The sequence below is a fragment of the Nomia melanderi genome, chromosome 8, assembly GCF_051020985.1.
Source record: "Nomia melanderi isolate GNS246 chromosome 8, iyNomMela1, whole genome shotgun sequence".
In the NCBI taxonomy this organism is placed as follows: domain Eukaryota; kingdom Metazoa; phylum Arthropoda; class Insecta; order Hymenoptera; family Halictidae; genus Nomia; species Nomia melanderi.
The window spans coordinates 14,638,718-14,660,628 of NC_135006.1; the positions used below are offsets into that span (position 1 = coordinate 14,638,718).

Here is a 21,911-nt window from a genome sequence, read left to right on the forward strand (position 1 = left end):
CCGCCGCCGTTTGCGAACCGGTCGAGGGACGGGAGACGTTCTGAAATCGTTTCTTCGGCAGTGGAGAAGTCGCGACTCGGTGTGACGTCCGTTATCCTGACGATGTACACGGTGGTCCGAGAATATCGGTACGTTGCGGACACTCGTAAGAATGAAGGAAAGTGGCGTAATCGATATTTGGAGGTCCCGAAGCAGAAAGATCTCGCGATACGATACTTCAATCGATGAAACGTTTTATCTTTATCTTTTGCCATCGACGTGTACATCAATCTAGTCGCTTAATCTTGCTCCGTTCTGAGAAAAGTGAATTAACACAGCAATATGTACTTATTCCAAGCGTTCGAGTAGTTTTCCTCATTGGTCGTCGATAATTTTTAGAGTTGATTTGTGTCATTGTTCGACTTTCATTTTACCGCTGTACTTAATCGAAGGTGCTTGCATCCAAATCGCGAATTCCTTTGAAACTTCGAGCTCTGCTGTTTCTCTGAACACTCTGTACACGGTTGGATAAAAGGAGGCATTAAAATGAAAGTAGCAAATGGGACTGGGAGACGAAGCTGAGGGATCGTCCGAGGACAGGAAGCTGAGAACTCGGTGCCGAAGAGTCTGGTCTCTTTATCTACCTCATCGCCAGCGTGTTGTCGAAGAGGGCCAGCGATCGCGGAAGAGAACGGATCCACAAAAGCAATACAAACGCCAAAGAAAGGGAAGAGGAGACGAACGGAAATGGGAAAGACGAAGATGGATGCCCGAGGAACGCAAACGCACGGGTTCCGCGAGACGCTCACGCCTCTCTCGAATCTAATCTTATCGTCCACGATGTTGCGACATGTACTTTCTAATTTTAATACGTTACTCACTTGTCGATTACCATATATTTTATGTGTACTTGCCTATCTGATAGGCATCGGCACTGCATAGTTTATACGAGACATGTTGACTATGAGAAAAGTTTATTCGCGGCGTGGAATACGGAGAGGAAGATTCGCTCGGAGCTTTGCGGGACCGCGCGAATTGTTCGGGCTGCAGAGCTAGATAAATGACGGTGGAGAAGGTAACAATCGTTCTTCGCGATTCGTTGTATCTTTAGGTTCGTCGTGGTAATTTCAAACGATGAATTAACGCAATTTCGAACTTGGTCGCTTCCGATCTAAAATCGCTTGCCACCGCCGTGTTGTTTCAAGAGCCGCAGAACACGTTCAGTTTAAGTACTTGTATATTATATTTTGTATCGTACAACTGTGCTCGTTTGTAGACTATCGAGAAATATAACAGAAAGATAACGGTTATGTTAGTTGATCAATTTGAAATCGCGAAGCGGCGGTTGTCGTGTCTTCGCGGCGGCCATCTTTGAAATTGCGCTTCGGCGCGCCCGCCATGTTTACGCGGTTCCGCGAAGGCGACGGACGAAAGGAGAAGCTGTTCCACGCGAACGGGGAAAACTGCTGAGCGCGTTGTACATAAATAGATAGGTATAAAGGCGACGAGAGGAAATAACGAGAGGGAAGGAACCTTGAGGGACTAAAAAGCGAACAAACTATATTAAAAACGGCGGCGAAAAACGGAGGAAAACGACAGAGAGCTGGCGGAGCAAACGGACATCATTTTCATAGATCGAACCAGTATTGCAGTGTATTCTGCTGCCGCTTTAATATTTTACTATGTCGTATTTACTCGAATCGAAAAAGAGGACACGTTGACACACGACAGAACACGAGTACACACGCGAACATACACGAACAAACACACGATCGACCATATGTGCACATATACGATAGAGAGTCGGCGAAAAGATGAAAGTGTTTCCGTTTCTCTTTTCGCTATAAATTCTACGAGTATAAATACAAATAAATATATAAATAAATAAATAAATAAATATATATATATATACATATACAAAATACAAAATACAAAATACAAAAAAAAAGGAAGAAGAGGAAGAGACAGACAAAAGAAACAAAGCAACTATAAAAGAGAGAAAAATAACACTGCGAGCTTGACGATCGTGCGGAGGACATGTCGCGCGTCGTTCGCGGTGGCGTCCCGTTCTGAACGGGCCTCGCGTCTGGTTTAAATCACCTCTAGGCTGTGAGATGCGAGCTAAGCAGCAGAAGATACTTGCTCGAGACCTCAATCACATGTGTCAAATCAAGCGGAATAAACCTATACTATACAAATATTATACAATTACTTTTAAAACGGGGCGGGAAACGCGAAGCGAGGAAGAACAAGAGAGAAAGGAAACGTGAAGAACGATCGAGGGGGGATGAACGAAAACCCTCTCCCGTGGATGGAACGACACCACGCAGTACTTGCTTTCGTTTTTTTTCTTTCTCTTTCCTTTCTTTTGGCCTCCTCGAGTCACCTTTTAGCGTTGTTTCTTTTTTCCTCAAGTAAACCACGACGGGCAGAACGATTTCTTCCTGACGAACAAGACGTGCGTTGAACGAACGGAACGAAAAGACAATGGAGACGACGAGGAAAGGACAGCAGGGAAAGTAAACGAACGAACGATCCGTAGAAGACGAATCCGTCGCGCGGAAACGGAAGGATCGAGTTGAAACGCGCGCACGCAGGAACGAACGAGTGGAACGGGAGCCGGGAACCGGGGTCGGGGGATTGCGTCGCGAGACGAATATATGTATATATAGATATGCACATATACGGATTCTACATATATATGTGTATATATGTATATGTATATAGAAGAGATACAAGATATATTTGTAGATACGATGACACTTTAGCCAATCTAATTTAGCGTATGTAATAGAGTCAATACTGTGAAATACCTATAAAGAAATGGAAAAAAAAAATATGAAAACTTTACCCTATACCCTTTTAGATTCTAGACGATGATGAAATACTTGTAATTAACTTATGGAGAGACGAAGTATAATGAATGAAGAAACTATACCGCGGTCAGATCGATTAAATAAATAAACGACATACAACCTATACGCCGATTATTGCTGTTGTTCCCTGTGTTCACAGTTGTTTCCCCTATCGTTTTTAACTACTGCGTATAAAGGAAACATTCAACGCTGTTCCGAATTCTGAACGGGGAAGGCAAAAGTTCCTGCTGTATCTGCTTCGTGCCCCCTTGGGAAACCCCTCGAACCCCCACGAGAGACCCCTTGGAACCCCTCGAGAGATCCCTTGGAACTCCTCAAGAAACCCCTCATATTCCTTGACAAGGCATGGCGCGGCAAGGGGGTTCGAGGGATTTCTCGAGATGATCCGAGGAGTTCCAAGGGGTTTCTCGTGTAGATCGAGGGGTCTCTCATGAGGGTCCGAGGGGTTTCTCGATACAATACGAAGGGGGAACGACAAGAATATAAACTCTAAGGTTTTGCTTCTCGCTTCCAAAATTCGAAAGAGAGTGAAATATTTTCTTGATATCATCAATCTAAATATTCTAAATTGTTGATTGTCAAATATTTACCAAATATTTCATTAATAACACACAATATTCGTGTCTACTTTATTAAAAAGCTGTTAAGATAATTTGAAAAGAAATAATTTTTAAAAAACTCTTCCTTATCCCGAATTGATGGCGCCATCTATTAAAAGGTTGCTCAAACTTCTAGCCAAACAATACCTAATGATATCTGCTAGATGGCGCCACCAATTAAAACCTCTATTGTTCTTGCTTGCATATATCTATCCTTGTGTTTCTTTATCTTGTGTCGTTGGCGCCATCTATTGTAAAAACGCTCAAACTTCTAGCTACATAATACCACATTGTCTCTGTTAGATGGCGCAACTTAATGATTTTTGTCACGTGTTTTTTATTCAATCTATATGTTTACAATGTTCACTAAATTATAATGTTGAAATATTTTTATGGACCAACTTCTATGATGGCTTGTGTCTAACTAACAATTTACAAACAGAATATCACGGATATTAACAAAAGAAGTTTAAAATGTATATTTATACAGTTTCTAATAACAGAAATTGACTTGACTCTATAATATACGTTAGCGACATAGTGACTACAACTGCTCTGTTCTCACTTATATATATATATATATACCTATGTACTCGCTTCTTATGTTAGTACCGTCGAGTTTCATCGATAAATAGGCAAGGTATACTTAAAAATAAGAAACACAAGCCTGTAGGAATCCAAACTTCGATTGTACGCAACATATTTGTTTCTAATTCCGCAAATTCAAATGCTTCCTTTTATGGTGTGAAAATTCACTACAAACTTTGTAGTTCTATATTTTTGTTTCATTTTCGACTGTTTATACGATGTTACATTTTGTATATTACAGGAATACATTATCAGGAAATGATACGCTGCGAATGATAACATGACGTGATTTAAATGTACCTAGTGAAGCAGATTAGTTACAATGAATTATTAAAATTTTTTAATCATTTCAACAAATAAGATACAATTTACTACTAATACAATTCAATTCACCTTTCATATCTAAATAATACGGTGGTGTTGATAAATGCATCTTGTTAAAAGTCCATTGTCCATTTGTAAGTTGTAAAAAAAGAAATGAAGAAATAACCAGTGACATTATTTGGTAACTAATCACTAGATTTGTTCAAACTTTGTGCTCCCAAACAAGAAATATTTGAAAATTATATGCCTTAGATCGGTGAGAGATTACAATGCACATTGGAATTGTTACACTAATAAATGTAAATGGTGAACAGAACTGCTGACTCGTGGTGATTCAAATATGATATTTAACATGCATTTTATCGTTGCACTGGTGGAGCCATTGGAAGACTCGAAGGGCTAATGTGTGACATTGCTGTATTAGGTCCTAAGAGGACTTGTTTCTGTTGGGCACGTTGTACTTCTTCCATTTGCGCGCGTTCTATTTCGAATAATACAGGTGCGAATAAAATAGCCGACGAACTGAAGAATAACCATGCGGCGGAACACGAAAATGCGTACAAGCCTGCAAGAAAAAAAAAGAATTTTTACCCTTCAGACGATCAAACAATTTTTTTTCGTTAACTCGAAATGAAATTTACACTAACCTTTCATACAGCTATAGAAACAAGTGCCGACATTATAGCTGAAATTACGTACTTCGTCTGGGAACATTTCTGTGAGACCCAATAACCTCTCCGCGAGACTTTCATCCTGCATAAAAAATGGATCGTAAGAAAATCACCTATAAACGCATCACTCGCAATATAACGACAGAAATTATAATAGAAATTACAGTTGTATAGTAAAATTGAATTTTAATCATTACAACTGCACAAGGAAAAAGAAGTTTACCGACTTGGAAACGAAACTTGGTTAAAATAACATCGGTGTCATTTAATTGAATTCGACCAATTTCAGAATGAAAGTGAACGTTATAATTGATTCGTATTCCAGTCGATGAAAGTACGATATACCTCTTCGTCATCCTCGTCATCGGGAAGAAGCGATTTCACCTCCGGGGAACGTGCGTCGCCGCTACTCATGTCGCAACTACCTATGCCGCTATCCAGTTGTTCCAAATCTTCAAGTGAAGCCATATATAAAAACAATCGTCGACAGAGACAAACGAACGGCTGAACGTGTATTTGAACGATGTCCGATTAGTTCGTTCTTTCGAATGAAATACTCGGGGAGATATGTACACAAAGTTGTTCACCGTCGTCGATTGCTCTGCACGTTATGATGATAATGCGCGACGATTCACACCGGTGCAGAGAGCGGATAAAATACGGGCCGCGACTCGAAACTTAGATGTGCATGTCGCCTTATTTCCTAAATCTTGTCCACGCTCGACACCGTGGAAGCCTCAGCCCTACTGAACTATTAGATACTATATAAGTTACTTTTCTATTTGTAACCGGAGAAAGTATCCGATAAATGTCCCTAGATAATAGCCCAAAACGAACTGTTCGCATGTGCACGTTGCATTGTAAACAGGTCGGGATCTAATCTTGAAAGGTACTGCTGCGATCATCGATAGTTGAAGGTTATGTGGAGAAGTCGATGATTATACGAATTTCTTATCGATATTGTGAAACTATATTGTCATCGATCCTTCGCTTTATATGGGTATCGACGATAACTACTTTGCATCGAGATAGAATATTTTCCTGAATGAATCGACGAATCTCGAAAATGGTATCGTTTCCGTATTTATGAATCGTGTGTATTAATATGCCGTGAATGGATACGGTTGTCGTGAACGACGATAGAGGAATAAATTAATATTACCAGCGCAAACGAAATGGCTAACACCGGTGTATTGCCGTTTGTACGCGGTGTCGATTTCAGTAGCAATGATTTTGGCGTAAGTGTTACATTTTTCCAGGATATATTTGATTATGGTCCACAAGTTATTCCAGATTTATTATTCGTTTACAGGATGGCAAATTTCCGGAGTCCGTTCGTCTTATGACTGGGATACAATGGCTGAAATTAGACAAAACCAATTTGACAGAAATCCCAGAAGAAATGGGGAAACTGTTGAAATTGGTAAAGTTGATTATATTATTGTCCATCCTTTTCTTTTATGGGAATACGAGTTTACAGAGTGAATGATAAAACTTGGAACTCTTTTGTTTATGAAATAGGAACATCTGTCACTGGTTAAGAATAAATTGGAACGATTGTACGGAGAACTCACGGAACTTAGCTGTCTAAGAACATTGAATATTAGGCGTAACAACATTAAATCAAGTGGGATACCAGCTGAACTGTTTCATCTAGAGGAACTGACCACTTTAGATTTGAGTCACAATAATTTAAAGGAAGTACCAGAAGGCCTTGAACGAACTCGTTCTTTATTAAATTTGAATTTAAGTTATAACCAGTAAGAGCATATCGTATCTTTGTTCTTATATAAAAATGAGATTGGTATAATTCTTAGGATTAATGCCTGATATTTGTTTTTCAGTATAGAGATGATTCCCAATACATTATTTATTCATTTAACCGATTTACTTTTCCTGGATCTCAGTAATAATAGATTAGAGACACTGCCACCGCAAACTCGCCGTTTAGCTAATTTACAAACTTTGAATTTAAACCACAATCCTTTGGGACACTTCCAATTGAGGTACACAGAGAACAATTCAACTTAGATAAGTTGAACATAGCCAATGATCTCTTTTTAAGCTGTTAACTCTGATTCATTTCTTTTCTTTTCCGAGTTAGGCAGTTGCCATCATTGATGAATTTAACGACCCTACAGATGCGCGACACGCAACGAACATTGAACAATATCCCTTCAAGTTTGGAAACCTTGACAAATTTACAAGAGCTTGATTTATCGCAGAACAATTTGCCCCGAGTACCGGACGCTCTTTATTCTCTACAAAATTTGCGTCGTTTAAATTTGAGTGACAATCAAATAACGGAATTATCAACAGCTATAGGTAAATTCGGTTAGTGTACTCTCTTGAGTCCATTCTATTCTGATTTCTCGTTGTTCACAGAACTTTGGACTAAACTGGAAACGTTGAATATATGCCGCAACAGACTGACCGCGATACCTGCTTCTCTTTGTAAAATTGTAACACTCAGAAGATTGTATTTAAACGATAATCAATTAGATTTCGAAGGCATTCCTTCGGGAATTGGCAAGTTATCATCGCTGCAAGTCTTCTCTGCGGCTAACAATCGTTTGGAAATGATACCAGAAGGCTTGTGCAGGTATTTCATGAATTCTCCTTTCATCGCTGCCGAGGTGTACGAACATACAAATACACGCTTAATTTCTGTAGGTGTGGTTCATTGAAGAAATTAATATTGACGTCCAACCGATTGATCACTGTACCGGACGCCATTCATCTGCTTACCGATTTAGAACAATTAGACTTGAGGGATAATCCCAATTTGGTAATGCCGCCGAAACCGACCGAGGTACAGAAAGGGTCAGGAATTGAATTTTATAATATTGATTTTTCGTTGCAACATCAATTACGACTTGCTGGTGCAAACGTACCAGCACCGACTCAAATGGCCGGTAAGTCTTGAAATATCGTCGATCACTGTTTCGCGAACAGTTCACATTTCACACGTATCCCGAGTATTCTTTCCGCGTACATTGTATCGCGTTTTGCTTTTCGAAAATCGTACATGTTGACGCGTGTACCAGGTAGTAAAGACCCGATAGCTCGTAAAATGAGGCTCCGAAGAAGACGAGACCAAGAGGAGGCTGATCAGGATCAAGCCAAGATATTGAAGGTATTTTTCGTAACGGTGAACAGCTTTGAAAAATATACTTTCCTCTCTTTAAAAATATGCTTTCCTTTTCCAGGGCATGAAAGATATAGCAAAGGAGAAGAACAAGGACAAAGAGTGCGAAGAGTCCAAAGCAGAATCGTTAAAGTAAGCTCGTCGCGTTGTAAGCTATTGCGAGCCGCGTGCAACGATCAATTAACCTTTGTTTCATTTGGCTTTCAGACCAAAACGATGGGACGAGACCCTCGAGAAGCCGCCTTTAGATTATTCAGAATTCTTTGATGAGGACGCGGGTCAAGTACCTGGTCTTTCGGTGTGGGAGATAGAGAACTTCTTGCCAAATGAGATAGAAGAGGTAGCGCATGGAAAGTTTTACGAAGGCGATTGTTACATCGTATTGAAGACTGAAGTCGATGACACGGGATCGTTGATTTGGGCGATCTACTTCTGGATAGGGGAGAAAGCTACTGTAAGCGAATGGCTTCAATGACGATCATAGATAATACTTGTGTTTGTGATGAACGCGTATGGTTAATAATTACAGCTTGTACCTTATTGTTGCAGTTAGATAAAAGAGCTTGCGCGGCTATTCATGCTGTAAATTTAAGGAATTATCTGGGCGCGCAGTGCCGCACCATTAGAGAAGAACAAGGGGAGGAATCGGATGAATTTTTAATGCTGTTCGAGTCTGGTATAACTTACATCGAAGGAGGCCGCACCTCGTCCGGCTTTTACACGGTCGAGGACACGGTTTGTATAATATTTCGATGCATGCTTCATCTTATATATGTTTTTCTCTTTGGACAATACACTAATGTTATCTCGTCGTTTGCATACGGCAGCCGTTTGTGACAAGGCTATACCGAGTACACGCGGCGGGTGCTTCTATTCACTTGGAACCTGTACCGGTTCAGTACGATTCCCTGGATCCAGGGTTCGTGTTCGTTCTGGACACAGGCAACAAAGTTTTCATGTGGTACGGTAAGAACGCGAAGAGCACGTTGAAGTCGAAGGCGAGACTGATGGCGGAGAAGATCAATAAAAATGAAAGAAAGAACAAAGCCGAGATTCTAACGGAAATCATGAGTTCGGAGTCCGACGATTTCCTAACGTGTTTGAACGTGAAGGATACGTCTCAACTTTTACCGATCGTGGTAAGTTACGTACCGTAAACCTTAGAATCTTTAACACGTCGAATGCCATGGGGGTCACCGGTGAAAACATTTCTATATTATAAATAATACTGCCTACTGCGATGACATTCAGCCAGATATGTGCAATAATAACAATGCGGTTCAATCAAACCATTTAATATTTTTGCATTTTGTGTATTTTGCTCTATGAAATCGTGTGGCGTTCAACGTGTTAATATCGGAGTACCATTTTAACCTGTAACTTTTATTTTAGGAGCACGTGGATCCAGACTTTGTGGCCCTTGCGCCTCGTTTGTATCAAGTCCAACTGGGCATGGGTTATTTAGAATTGCCTCAGGTTGAAGTGCCTCATGGGAAGTTATCGAATACGCTCCTGAATAACCGCAACGTTTATATATTGGACTGCCATTTGGACGTTTATGTTTGGTAAATTGAAGCGCACCTTTAGCTCGTATCATTGAAAATGTTGACGTACGTCGTACATGTTTGTTGTGTTGTTGCAAACATCCAGGTTCGGTAAAAAATCAACGAGACTGGTACGAGCAGCAGCAGTTAAATTATCTCAAGAATTGTTCAACATGATAGAGCGACCGGAGTATGCCACGGTCACCAGACTGCAAGAGGGAACCGAGTCTCAGGTAGGAATGTATGTATGACACGATAAACCGCTTGACAAAATTGTTATTCATTTTCTCTTTTCCATCGTGAACTTTATGTAGATTTTCAAATCCAAATTTACGGGCTGGGATGAAGTGATAGCTGTCGATTTCACCAGAACTGCTGAATCAGTCGCTAAGACTGGCGCCGACCTTACGAAATGGGCCAAACAACAGGAAACAAAGGTACGTGGGAAAAGTGGACAAGCGATTGAAGGTATTCGTAAGGTAAATTGTTGATGGAAACGATTCTGTTGGAAAAGGCGGACCTGGCTGCGCTTTTCATGCCTAGACAACCGCCGATGTCTTACGCCGAAGCTCAACAGCTTATGTCGGAATGGAACGACGATTTGGAACGCATGGAACGATTTGTATTGGAGGGAAAGAAATTCGTACGCCTGCCCGAAGAAGAGTTTGGACACTTTTATAGCGGTGATTGTTACGTTTTCCTTTGTCGTTATTGGATGGTACGTAACGAGCAGATGGATAATGGAAGGTCGTATCGTCTCAGTTCCATTTTTATTTCTTTCCTGTTTTCTGTTAGCCGTTGGATACCGCTGAAAACGAAGACGGCGAAGAGCAGTTTGAAGAAGATTACCAATGCACGGTGTACTTCTGGCAAGGAAGAGACGCAGGCAATATGGGGTGGTTGACATTTACCTTTAGGTATGAGAACAACAATGTTTTCGACCTCGTTTCTTTATTCTAAATAATTAATCATATTGATCTTGGTATGCTGTTTTCAGTCTACAGAAGAAATTTAAATCACTGTTCGGTGAAAATTTAGAAGTCGTTAGAACCCATCAGCAGCAGGAAAACTTAAAGTTCTTGTCGTATTTTAAAAGAAAATTTATCATTCATCATGGTAAGCGCAAACAGCCAAAGTCGTCTGATAGTAACAGAGTTGAGTTTTATCATTTGAGGAGTAATGGAAGTGCATTGTGTACTAGGCTGATACAAATACCAGCTGATTCGTCGTTACTGAATTCTTCCTTTTGGTGAGATCACTGAATAATAATAACTGACAATGATAATAATGGCAGCGAAAACGTACATTCTTTCATTAAAACATCTTACAACCAATATGTTAACGATTCTACGCTTTGTTGCAGTTATATCTTGAATGTGCCATTTAACAATGACGATAACACTGGAATAGTGTACGCCTGGATCGGTTCTAAAGCAGATTGCGATGAAGCACGTTTGATCCAAGAAATTGCCGAGGAAATGTTTAACAATGTATGTCACGACATGTATGGGGTATCTATGTTACAATATATAATTGACGATTTAACGTGAACCGGACGATAACATTTATATTGTCACTGTTTGTGCTGCAGCCATGGATAAGTCTTCAGGTTTTAAACGAAGGTGAAGAGCCGGATAATTTCTTCTGGGTGGCTCTCGGTGGAAAGAAACCTTATGACGTCGATGCAGAATACATGAATTACACCAGGTTGTTCAGATGCTCGAATGAGAAAGGATACTTTACTATCAGTGAAAAGTGCACTGATTTCTGTCAAGTATGCAACGAATCTGTTAATATTTCGTGCACGTATTTGGGTAATAAATTTCAGTAATTGATCAATCCAATCTTTCCAGGACGATTTAGCGGATGATGATATTATGATATTGGATAATGGTGAACAAGTATTCTTGTGGTTGGGAAGCAGATGTTCGGAAGTAGAAATCAAATTAGCTTATAAGTCCGCTCAGGTAAGGAAGAAAGACAACAACAGACACTTTGTAAAATAAGCCTAGTGTTAAACGCAAATTTTGTAAATTAATTTTAGGTGTATATTCAACATTTACGAGTGAAGCAACCGGACAGACCGCGCAAACTGTTTTTAACTGCGAAAGGAAAAGAGTCACGAAGATTTGCAAAATGTTTTCATGGTTGGAGTTTGCATAAAAAGCCGCTTCAATAAAATAGGTTTAATAAAAATGATTTTCGTTTTGATGTTATTTATGGTAAACAATGAGACCCAAGCTTGTACCAAAATTACCCAGGCTGTTATATATTTTTATAATGGATACAAAGATTACAATGCATATAGAGACAGCATTGAAATATTACCATTGATTCTACCGGAATGTTTATGTAAGGTGAACAAGATCAATATTCCACTTCTTCCTTTCTGTTTCCACCAACATATTTATTCGCTAAAACAGTATACAGATATTATTACAATTAATTAATATATACCAACAGTTTGTTGGGTGCAAGCTTATTTGCGCTCAAGGCTGTAAGTTTTCAATGCATTTTCTATATTTGTCATAGACTTGCAAAGTCTCTGCAGACATGTTTACAAGGTTTCACAATCTCTTCTATAAGAGATGCAATTCAAGCAAAGAGTGGTTTCAAAAGAAATGGTCAATCAATCAATTCAATTGCAGGCAAATGGGAGAATTGAATGTGTATTAACGTCACATGCCTCCCAAGCATAGCTACCCTCTAGGACTGTTCTATCCTGAGTCATGAAAAAATAAAAACGCATTTAATCATCGTCATCGTCGTCCGACGGTATGAAAAGTTCTTTCTCCTCGAGAACGTAGGCCACTAATTTACTCAATGTAACACCAATGATTAGACCGGTTCCAACACTGGAAATAACATTCACGTAACCGAAAGGTGTCCCTTTCGGTTCCGGAAGAATGGCACCCGACGGTGTCGTTATCCTCGACTGAAAATGCAATCTGCTTTCGGTCTCGATTCTCTTGTAAGTACCGATGTTACGAAATATAAAGGATGCGCGTTGCAACATTATTCCGTTTGGAAATTCTCACTGGTATGATGAATGCTAGAAATAGTTGCTACATATACATGGTGTAATAAAATATACATGCATACAAATACGTATTTTCTAACTACGTACGCTCGGAAATATATTTATGAACCGCTCGGCTGCAACCAAGAATACAGAAGTTCCGGACAATATCGGTAAAACGAAATTAGGTTAATCTCTCGTTCATTGCCTGCTGGTATCTGACTTAAGAAATTCCATGGTATTCAACGGTACAAATTATTTTATATGAATATACTTCATTTACCTTATATCTGGATTCGATAATATTCGAGAGTATCCATTACAACTTCTTTGACGGAGAATACATCACAGAAACTGCCGGAAACCCAACTGGCCCACTTCTGTCAGATTTACGGGAATATAGGAATTGCTGGTTTTAGTTCGTAATACGCATGCGGAGGGTCACGAAATTCGTCTACGTGTTTCTTAAAACCACAAAGTAGGTACTATATATAGTACTGCGTACCGCGCATGTTGTTGATAAGGATCTATGTTTCCATCTGATGATCTAACCTTTCTAGCTCTTAACCATAAGGTATTTGAGAGGTATAATTTCCAGGTATATGAGAACGAGTACGAAAACAACAAAGGACAATGTTGTACATAATTGGATTGGGACTTGGCGATGTAAAGGACGTAACTGTCAAGGGACTTGAGATCATACGAAAATGCGATCGCGTTTATTTAGAGTCCTATACATCAATTTTGTCCACCGGACTGGAAGAACTAGTAAGCATGAGAACAAGAATTGAAAATGTTATTTACAGTATAGTTTTTACAGTACAGTACGTACTTATTCGTGTGATCCAACAGGATACTAACAACAGTATGTTTCATCGCATTAGGAAAAATTTTATGGATGTTCGGTATTAGAGGCAGATAGAGAATTGGTCGAGAGTAATTCTGATGAGATACTACCGAGAGATGAGGAGGAAAATGTGGCATTTCTGGTAGTTGGTGACCCATTTGGAGCTACAACTCACACTGATCTGGTACTGCGAGCTCAAATGAAAGGTCTAAAGGTAACTGAAATTTGTTTCGATGTTTGTTTATGCAGCAAGATTGATAGCAATGTCATTCATGAATGATAAGTTATTCGTAAATATTGTCATTGTTTTGTAACTAGTTCCAGATTGTTCACAATGCATCCATATTAACTGCAATAGGTTGTTGTGGTCTTCAGTTGTATCGTTTTGGAGAAACCGTTTCTATTCCATACTGGAGTGATAATTCACAACCAGATAGTTTCTATGACAAGATTGTCTCCAATTTGCAAAGGAATCTACATACACTTTGCTTGTTAGATATCAAAGTGAAAGAACCTACTTTGGAAAGTTTAACAAAGAAGAAGAAGGTATACATGCCAACCAAATTTATGACCGTATCTGAAGCTGTTGATCAGCTAATGCAGATAATTAGGAAAAAAGAAGAAGAGAAAACAGAAGAAGAACCAGGTAAGAAATATAAGAAACAAGTTGTAAATGTAACATTAGCCACAGAATACATAAAAACACTTCATATTCTTTGCAGTACTCAAAGAATCCAGTCTGGTGGTAGGTCTGTCCCGTGTAGGCTGGGACGATCAAAGTCTCGTCGCTTGTTCCCTTGGAGAAATGTCTTCGGTGAATCTTGGACCACCGCTTCATTGTTTAATCATTACCGCGCCTGAATTGCATGCTCTCGAGGATGACTTTCTTAATGGCTACAGACTACAGGGTAATAAAAATGGTACGATGTATGAAATAAACACATGAATTAAAAAATGAATAGCCGTGAGATTCATTCTCCGCATTCATTCTCCTATGTCCTACGAATTTTGATTTTCCCTGGAAACACATAGGAGACGAGAGCAATTCTAAAGTCCTCGAAACGTGTAACGCGTTAACACGTTGAGTGCTACACGAGTTTGCTGAGAGAAATATAGAAAATAATGTAATATCAACTCATGTAATTGAATTATATTATTATTGCAGGTTTATCTTGTCGAATATCTGTTTAGGTGGTATTACTCATACAAAAGTTCTCAAATAATCATCGTTTAATGGAATGTATGACAGTAAATCGATTTGGTTGAGGTCACCGGTGACCCCGTGGCATCCAACGCGTTAAGTATTCCTCGCCCTCGTTTCAAACATAATTTTACTCGAACAATATCAAAATGAAATACTGTAAACCGAAGTAATCAAGTAAAAAGCGACGATTCTGTAAACCCTACACCGTGACTATACTGTATACGCAGAGGGAGAGGAGACTATAATGTTGTCGAGGCAACACGATCGATTAGGCGAAAAGGTTTCGCGTGTCCGCTTCAAGTTGTTTTCGTATTCGTCGTCACCGTCGTCCACGTCGTAAAGACTCCTTGGTTCGTGAACGTGTCCGTTAGTACTCGGAAAGCAAGCGAGACGTACAATCGCAAAGCGCAAACTTAGCAAGAGAAATGTTACATTACATAACAATAGGGTGAACCGAAATTGTACGTTATTGATTGATTTCGTCTACTTCCGTGCGTTAAGGAGGGTAAAGTGTGCAAAGTTCCTGCTGCCGTGATCTTGAACGCTTCCACTGTTCCCCTCGAAGGTAACTCATTCGACGTTCGACCTCTGAAGCCAAGGTTTCCTTAAACCACGTTCCTCAATTAATCTGCACACGTGAAACGTCGAAACAAATAGAAACACGCGAAGCAGTAACAAGATTTTCATAACATTCCCAAATTCAAAATGGTCAAATGGGGATTGACTCGTAGACAAATGAGAAAGTGATCGAATAGATGGACGCAGTCAAAACTCTTCGATCATTATGTGCGCCATGTTAACGGCGAACGATTGACAATAAAGGTACGTGTGTGTAGCTGTATATCTATACAACAGCAAGGACCGCAGGCTGATCATGGCTCTCTCGGAGAGAGGATTGACGATCGGTCCACGGGTGCCTCGAGGTTTAGCGTCCGCGGTCGAAGGTCTTGCCCGCGAAATTCTGAGGTACCGGCCTCAAGACGTTTACGCCTTCGCGGCGCATCACTTCGAGCACCTGGTCGAATTGAGGGAGCACAGCCGCGCCGTGGACGTTTCAAGGATCCTCGACCGCGCGTCGCGCAAAGAGAAGCACCGCATCCTCTTCGACTGGATCTGCCGCGACAAGTGCGACCCGGAGAACGAGCCGAGTCACGATCGCTATCGCCGTTCCGATCGCGAAGGCAACGATCCCATCAAGGAAGCCGCGCTCAAAGAGACGAGGGCACCGAGCGCGTCGAAGTTACTAGCGAGAAGGAGAAGAAGAAGGAGAAGCGAGGAAGAGACGACGAATAGAAGCGGCTGGTCCATCGGCGAGACCGTGAAGGTGTTCAAGAAGCACGAGAACGAGGCGAGGAAGAGGAAGTCGAGGAACGCGCAGAGCTTCGAGAAGTCCGTCGAGAAGGAGGTCCATCCCAGCCACCGCGAGCAACGATCGCCGCAGCTCTCGAAGACGATCGCGCACTACCGGTTCCTCCGGTCCCTGTCCGTCGGGGACGTGTACCTCGCGAAGAACATCAGCCGGTGTCTCGAGAAGAGTCACGAGGACACGAAGAGGAACAACGAGTGCAACAAGCCTCGCGAGAGCGCGCGAACGTTGAAGCGGCAGAGGAGCGCCGGTCAAATCGAGGACGCGCGCTCCTCGTCCAGGGTTCGCCAGGAGTGCGTGTACCACGCCGCGAGGAGGTCTCACTCCCTCGTGAACGTGATACTGAAAGGCAGAGGGCCCGCCGGGAAGGAAGAAGCGCGACGCGACCAGCTGACAGGGAACGAGGGCGACTCTTTCGAGACCCACCCCCGAAATCGTCAGTTTCGACGGGAGTCCTTCTCGAGGGGACTCGAGGCGAAGGAGAGGAAGAGGCTGGAGGAGGAGAAAGCGAGAGGAAGCACGGAGGCTGCCTCGAAGTTGAACTTCCGAGCGGAAAGTGACGAAGCGTCGAAGGACAACGGTAAAGCGGAGAGGATCGACGTCGACGGCGCGAAGCCCTCGGATAACCCAGAATCCGTGATTCTCCCGTCGGTGGTCACGAAGCAGAGTTCCAGTCGGTACCCGGAGGACACTGCCGAGCAAGAGGACCCCAACTACCTGGTTCTGCCGCCGATATCGAGCGACGCGTCGAAGACGGCCAAGAAGGACAACCTGTTGCCGTTGCCGCTGTTGTCGACGCTCACGGAAACGATCGAGACGAATCGGCAGTCTGCTGTCGCCTCCGATCGAAGAGGTTCGAGCGATGGAAGGAGGAGGCACTCGGAGCTGGAAGCATCCTCGGACAGCCAGGACTCGAAAGCGGAGAACGATCGGTCCGTTGAAATCGAACGTTCAAGCGAGTCTAATGAAACCGCCGACGCGAACGAATACGGACGCAAGGAAGAGGTTCCGAAATTCGAGGAGACAGAGCCCGACGCGTCTATTTTGGAGACCCGGATTCTTAAAGTAGAGGATGACGACGAGCAGTCGATGAAGATTGAGTATCCAAGCGATCATGACACTGCCAACGCGGACGAATGCAAGGAAGAGGTTCCGAATGGTTCCAAAGACGACGATGCCAACGCGGACTCAAGGGAGTTGTCACGGAAACCAACGGAACCGGACGATACGAGTGTACAGCAGTCGAGGAATGAGGGGAAAGCGGAAGAAAGCTACGCGGTAGCTAACGAACTGAAAAGCAAGTTGATCGAAATAGAAATGGTGGAGAAGAACATTGAAAATACGTTGACCTCCTCGGAGACGGTCCTGATAGCTGACGATGATCACGGATTAATAGCCTCGGCGTCGAGCTCGGGAAAATCGAGCGTTGCATCTGGGAACAATGTGATCGTCGCCGATGCAGCGTTGGAAGACGTGGACAGAGATTCGTTGGACAGCCCGATCGAAGACCGGAAACAGTTCAAAGATAGGGGACGAAATTCCGCGGACACCGGCGACACAAGGAGAACCCGACAAGTATCGAACGACGAAGACCCTTCCTGCTACGTGCTCACCGAGGGTTCTCCTTGCGAAATACCGGAGTCGGTGACCACTGTGATCATACCGGACAAAGAGGCGGACAGCGACGACGAGGTCCCCAGATTCGAGCCTGGAGCGGACTCGTTCGGCGAGTACGTCGCGTATCCAGCGGAAACGTTTGAATATTCGAGCGCTGGCATGGAGTTCCTGCGCGACATAGAGGACGCCGTCGACCGAACGATCTCGCGCAAGGATCTGGCCAATATCAAGGAAGAGGAGGAAACTGAGAAGGATGCGTCGGACAGCGCGATGAACGCGCGCGCACGTTCGATTGGCGTCGAACTGGAGTCGCTTGAACGGGACGAGGATGCTACCACTGAGACCACCGACCGCACCAGCAACCGAGAACCAAGAGAAGCGGCGTCCAATGAAGGCGAACACACGCTCCTGTCGGACATAACGGAACCGTGCGTGCCCGAGCTGAATCTGAGTTCGTTTCGGGATACATCCTCCGTCGACGATAGAAGCGATTCGATCAATTCTGAGGGTCGGTTGAAGGAGGATAAAGAGTTGGAGCAGAATGCTGTTCGCGAAACGGAGATAACTTTCTCCTCGATCGACAGTCTGTCCCGGAAGGAACATTCGTCGATTGTTGATGGAAATTCTTCGTTGAGAAGTAAGACTTCTGAGAATGAAGCTTCAATGGACCTCGGGGACCATTCTGTGGAGAACAACGAGGACAAATGTGTTCAGACGGTTGCCGACGATCAAAGTGGGAAAGATTCTAATGCGGAAGAGGTAATCGCGAGGGAGTTAATGGGAAAAGGTTCTCCTGATGTGGAGGAAGAAATTGCGAGGGAGTTAATGGGAAAAGATTCTCCTGATGTGGAGGAAGAAATCGCGAGAGAGTTAATAGGGAAAGATTCTCCTGATGTGGAGGAAGAAATTGCAAGAGAACTAATCGGGAAAGACTCTCCTAATGTAGAAGAAGAGATTGACAGAGAACTAATAAGAAAAGATTCTCCTGGCATAGAAGAGGAAATTGCAAGAGAGCTAATAAGAAAGGATTCTCTTGATGTAGAAGAAGAAATCTCACGAGAATTAATAGGAAAAAATTCTCCTAATGGAGAAGAAGAAATTGAGAGAGAAGTAATAGGAAAAGATTCTCCCGGTGTAGAAGAACAGATCGCAAAAGAACTAATCGAGAAAGACTTTTCCAATGTAAAAGAAGAAATTAAGGGAGAGATAATAAGAAAAGATTCTCCTGATGTAGAAAAAGAAATCGCAAAAGAACTAATCGAGAAAGACTCTTCTAATGTAAAAGAAGAAATTAAGGGAGAGCAAATAAGAAAAGATTCTCCTGACGTAGAAGAAGAAATCTCACGAGAATTAATAGGAAAAAAATCTCCTAATGGAGAAGGAGAAATTGAGAGAGAAGCAATAAGAAAAGATTCTCCTGACGTAGAAGAAGAAATCTCACGAGAATTAATAGGAAAAAAATCTCCTAATGGAGAAGAAGAAATTGAGAGAGAAGCAATAAGAAAAGATTTTCCCGACGTAGAAGAAGAAATCTCACGAGAATTAATAGGAAAAAAATCTCCTAATGGAGAAGAAGAAATTGAGAGAGAAGCAATAAGAAAAGATTTTCCCGACGTAGAAGAAGAAATTTTACGAGAATTAATAGGAAAAAAATCTCCTAATGGAGAAGAAAAAATTGAGAGAGAAGTAATAAGAAAAGATTCTCCTGATATAGAAGAAGAAACCGCAAAAGAACTAATCGAGAAAGACTCTCCCCATGCAGAAGAAAAAATTAAGGGACAGCTAATAAGAAACGGTTCTCCTGACGTAGAAGAAGAAATCTCACGAGAATTAATAGGAAAAAATTCTGCTAATGGAGAAGAAGAAATCGCGAAAGAGCTAATTAAGAAAGACTCTCCCAATGCAGAAGAAGAGATTACAATTGAGCTAATAAAAAAAGATTCTCCTGGTGTAGAAGAAGAAATCGCAAAAGAACTAATCGAGGAAGACTCTCCCAATGCAGAAGAAGAGATTACAATTGAGCGAATAAAAAAAGATTCTCTTGGTGTAGAAGAAGAAATCGCAAAAGAACTAATCGAGAAAGACTCTCCCAATGCAGAAGAAGAGATTACAAGAGAGCTGATAAGAAAAGATTCTCTTGATGTAGAAAAAGAGATCGCGAAAGAATTAACCGGTAAGGATTCTCCCGACGAAGAAGAAGAAATTGCAAGGGAGCTAATCAGAAAAGATTCGCTTGACGTAGAAGAAGAAATTGCGAGTGAGCTAATGAGAAAAGATTCCCTTGACGTAGACGAAGAAATCTCACGAGAATTAACAGGGAAAAGTTCTCCTAACGTAGAAGAAGAAATCGCAAAAGAACTAATAGGCAATCTGACCGATGAAATATCGATGCTTACAAGAACACAGGACACCACCGCGACTGCAGCCTCTTTCGATGCAGACGAATCATCGAATTTCTGCTCTACCAGTCAATTGAACGCTACTGTTTCGGATAAGCATGACATTCCTGCCACCGTAGCGATAGAACCCGGTGATATATCCATGGTGTCCACATTGAACGGAGAAAATTGTCAAGAAAACGTGAACGATAGTATTCGAGTGGATGCAGAAGACGAAACGGAAGATTCGAATTCGAATGACATCGAGAAAGCGACGATCGAATGTGAGAAATCTTCGGAGAACGATCAATCTAAAAAATCAAAGGAACCGTTCATCGAAACTCTCGACCAGCCTGAAAACTCGGAAAAACTATTAATCGACCTTGATCAACCGGAAGAATCAAAAGATCCAGTAACCGATTCAAGTTCACCGACTATAACGCTGGACACGGCTGCCAGAGTGATCCAGATCTGTAAGTGAATCTTTAAATCTCTAAACGCCTCGAGCCTTCGCAGCAGTGTACAGCTATGATTTACAATGATAAAATATTTGTTTCCAAAGGGGTGCGTAAATTCCTATCCAGGCGCCGAAAGAATTCTGACGAGCAAAACGGGCCAAGTACTCCAAACACGGCCACGATTCTAAGCGAAACGTCGCAATCGCTACGAGAAAACGCCGAACCGGTAAGAACGCGCGTACATCTTCTCAACCTTTCCATCTTACCGCTTTACCGTGTTTCTCTGCAGGGGAAAGGTGAAGGCTTCGTTATTTCGAACGACGAATTTAGCGATCCGCAAAAGTCCGAGGAATCCCGAGCATCCGAGGTATCTGGATCAGAGCAGAACGAAAAATGGCCGCCGATGGTAGCAACGGGGAACACGGGCGACGAGCGGAGGCCAGGGGATCGATCGAGTACCGTTTACAGCTCCAGACACACCGGAGAATTTCACGACTCGCTGCCGTTGCCGATTTTGGAGCTTCCCAAAGACAAAATGTTGAGGTGCATGCGAGAATCCGCGAAACCCGTGCATACGCCGTTCTTCGATCCCGAGTCCCCTCAAGCGTGCGTCCTGTTGGCGTTCGGTTTTCCGAACAGCTTACTGGACGATGGCTCGAACTGGAAAGGCTACGTCGGGTTTCCGCCTTCTGCTTCTGATTTCAAACGAGAAGCAAACGGTACGCGTGCCAGTAATCCCACGGAGGAGCATTCCGATTCCGACGTCGATAGCATTCGGGAACCACTGGCTCTCGACGGGACATCGAAATCCATCCTCATAGAGGAGATCACAACCGCCGACGAGGAAGAACACGCGCCACAGGACAACGTTGAAGAGCGTACCAGTTCACCGGTTGACCTTGTTGATTCCGACAATCGAAAGAGCATTGAGGAAAAAGAGGGTCCTCCGGAAAATTCGGATGAGTCGAAGTCCACTCAACCTTTGTAATAACGAACGAGTACGAACGCGGGTACGCGTTCACCTGTATACGTAGACAACGGGTTAAGGACATTAGAGGTACTCAAATTTGCGTACCGAGTGCCAGCGTGTAAGGCAATTGAACGCCGTTCCTCGCAAATAACGCGCGAACGCTTCTTTTCCTCTTTCCACGCGGTGCTCGCTGATACGCGGGACACGGAGAACGAGTCTCGCCAAAAAAGGACAAAGCGTTCAATTCGATTCCGAAAGGAAAAGAGCGCGAACGAGATTGTTCGGAGCGAGGCTAGAGCCAGTGGAAAAGTATCAAGCAAAAC

The 21,911-nt window shown here is 42.5% G+C and overlaps 5 protein-coding genes across 7 annotated transcripts; 3 read left to right on the forward strand and 2 right to left on the reverse strand.

The window, feature by feature from the left end:
- Nucleotides 1-3,907: 3,907 nt before the first annotated feature.
- On the reverse strand, nucleotides 3,908-5,766 carry mge (translocase of outer mitochondrial membrane 22 homolog mge). The gene is made up of 3 exons (XM_031969539.2): nucleotides 5,383-5,766; nucleotides 5,014-5,119; nucleotides 3,908-4,931 (listed from the first exon to the last, which is right to left on the reverse strand). The coding sequence occupies exons 1-3, from the start codon at nucleotides 5,503-5,505 to the stop codon at nucleotides 4,726-4,728; spliced, it is 435 nt and encodes a 144-aa protein (XP_031825399.1). The 5' UTR covers nucleotides 5,506-5,766; the 3' UTR covers nucleotides 3,908-4,725.
- Nucleotides 5,767-5,874: 108 nt separating this feature from the next.
- Nucleotides 5,875-11,941, forward strand: fliI (FLII actin remodeling protein). 3 transcript variants are annotated; one of them, XM_031969522.2, is made up of 22 exons: nucleotides 5,875-6,275; nucleotides 6,350-6,460; nucleotides 6,559-6,797; nucleotides 6,882-7,043; nucleotides 7,142-7,362; nucleotides 7,423-7,639; nucleotides 7,711-7,952; nucleotides 8,085-8,173; nucleotides 8,247-8,317; nucleotides 8,393-8,639; nucleotides 8,735-8,920; nucleotides 9,013-9,324; nucleotides 9,578-9,750; nucleotides 9,836-9,962; nucleotides 10,044-10,166; nucleotides 10,244-10,447; nucleotides 10,525-10,646; nucleotides 10,727-10,978; nucleotides 11,093-11,240; nucleotides 11,321-11,503; nucleotides 11,583-11,696; nucleotides 11,774-11,941. In XM_031969522.2, the coding sequence occupies exons 1-22, from the start codon at nucleotides 6,213-6,215 to the stop codon at nucleotides 11,906-11,908; spliced, it is 3,741 nt and encodes a 1,246-aa protein (XP_031825382.1). In that variant the 5' UTR covers nucleotides 5,875-6,212; the 3' UTR covers nucleotides 11,909-11,941. The 3 variants fall into 3 exon arrangements, with proteins under 3 accessions (XP_031825382.1, XP_031825383.1, XP_076225957.1); XM_031969523.2 differs by having other exon boundaries at nucleotides 11,093-11,219; XM_076369842.1 differs by lacking the exons at nucleotides 11,321-11,503; nucleotides 11,583-11,696; nucleotides 11,774-11,941 and having other exon boundaries at nucleotides 10,727-10,845; nucleotides 10,931-10,978; nucleotides 11,093-11,172.
- A 167-nt stretch (nucleotides 11,942-12,108) lies between these two features.
- Nucleotides 12,109-12,745, reverse strand: EMRE (Essential MCU regulator). The gene has a single exon (XM_031969544.2). The coding sequence runs from the start codon at nucleotides 12,743-12,745 to the stop codon at nucleotides 12,479-12,481; it is 267 nt and encodes an 88-aa protein (XP_031825404.1). The 3' UTR covers nucleotides 12,109-12,478.
- A 333-nt stretch (nucleotides 12,746-13,078) lies between these two features.
- Nucleotides 13,079-14,554, forward strand: Dph5 (diphthine methyl ester synthase). Its single transcript, XM_031969531.2, has 5 exons — nucleotides 13,079-13,226; nucleotides 13,347-13,516; nucleotides 13,633-13,809; nucleotides 13,914-14,241; nucleotides 14,318-14,554. The coding sequence occupies exons 2-5, from the start codon at nucleotides 13,382-13,384 to the stop codon at nucleotides 14,539-14,541; spliced, it is 864 nt and encodes a 287-aa protein (XP_031825391.1). The 5' UTR covers nucleotides 13,079-13,226; nucleotides 13,347-13,381; the 3' UTR covers nucleotides 14,542-14,554.
- Nucleotides 14,555-14,587: 33 nt separating this feature from the next.
- On the forward strand, nucleotides 14,588-21,663 carry LOC116423822 (uncharacterized). The gene is made up of 3 exons (XM_031969449.2): nucleotides 14,588-20,633; nucleotides 20,723-20,844; nucleotides 20,908-21,663. Exons 1-3 carry the CDS (start codon nucleotides 15,674-15,676, stop codon nucleotides 21,604-21,606), a joined length of 5,781 nt encoding a protein of 1,926 aa, XP_031825309.2. The 5' UTR covers nucleotides 14,588-15,673; the 3' UTR covers nucleotides 21,607-21,663.
- Nucleotides 21,664-21,911: the final 248 nt, after the last annotated feature.

What these genes read in the sequence shown, in the direction of transcription:
- fliI (XM_031969522.2), top strand. Translation starts at nt 6,213, where the DNA reads ATGGCTAACACCGGTGTATTGCCGTTTGTACGCGGTGTCGATTTCAGT. An exon ending in CTCAACTTTTACCGATCGTG is followed by an intron (nt 9,325 to 9,577) that starts GTAAGTTACGTA and finishes CTTTTATTTTAG; the next exon opens with GAGCACGTGGATCCAGACTT. An exon ending in TTACTGAATTCTTCCTTTTG is followed by an intron (nt 10,979 to 11,092) that starts GTGAGATCACTG and finishes GCTTTGTTGCAG; the next exon opens with TTATATCTTGAATGTGCCAT.
- LOC116423822 (XM_031969449.2), top strand. Translation starts at nt 15,674, where the DNA reads ATGGCTCTCTCGGAGAGAGGATTGACGATCGGTCCACGGGTGCCTCGA. An exon ending in TGCCAGAGTGATCCAGATCT is followed by an intron (nt 20,634 to 20,722) that starts GTAAGTGAATCT and finishes TTGTTTCCAAAG; the next exon opens with GGGTGCGTAAATTCCTATCC. An exon ending in TACGAGAAAACGCCGAACCG is followed by an intron (nt 20,845 to 20,907) that starts GTAAGAACGCGC and finishes GTTTCTCTGCAG; the next exon opens with GGGAAAGGTGAAGGCTTCGT.
- Dph5 (XM_031969531.2), top strand. Translation starts at nt 13,382, where the DNA reads ATGTTGTACATAATTGGATTGGGACTTGGCGATGTAAAGGACGTAACT. An exon ending in CTCAAATGAAAGGTCTAAAG is followed by an intron (nt 13,810 to 13,913) that starts GTAACTGAAATT and finishes TTTTGTAACTAG; the next exon opens with TTCCAGATTGTTCACAATGC. An exon ending in GAAAACAGAAGAAGAACCAG is followed by an intron (nt 14,242 to 14,317) that starts GTAAGAAATATA and finishes TATTCTTTGCAG; the next exon opens with TACTCAAAGAATCCAGTCTG.
- EMRE (XM_031969544.2), bottom strand. Translation starts at nt 12,745, where the DNA reads ATGTTGCAACGCGCATCCTTTATATTTCGTAACATCGGTACTTACAAG.
- mge (XM_031969539.2), bottom strand. Translation starts at nt 5,505, where the DNA reads ATGGCTTCACTTGAAGATTTGGAACAACTGGATAGCGGCATAGGTAGT. An exon ending in ATGACGAGGATGACGAAGAG is followed by an intron (nt 5,120 to 5,382) that starts GTATATCGTACT and finishes TTTTTTATGCAG; the next exon opens with GATGAAAGTCTCGCGGAGAG. An exon ending in TTTCTATAGCTGTATGAAAG is followed by an intron (nt 4,932 to 5,013) that starts GTTAGTGTAAAT and finishes TTTTTCTTGCAG; the next exon opens with GCTTGTACGCATTTTCGTGT.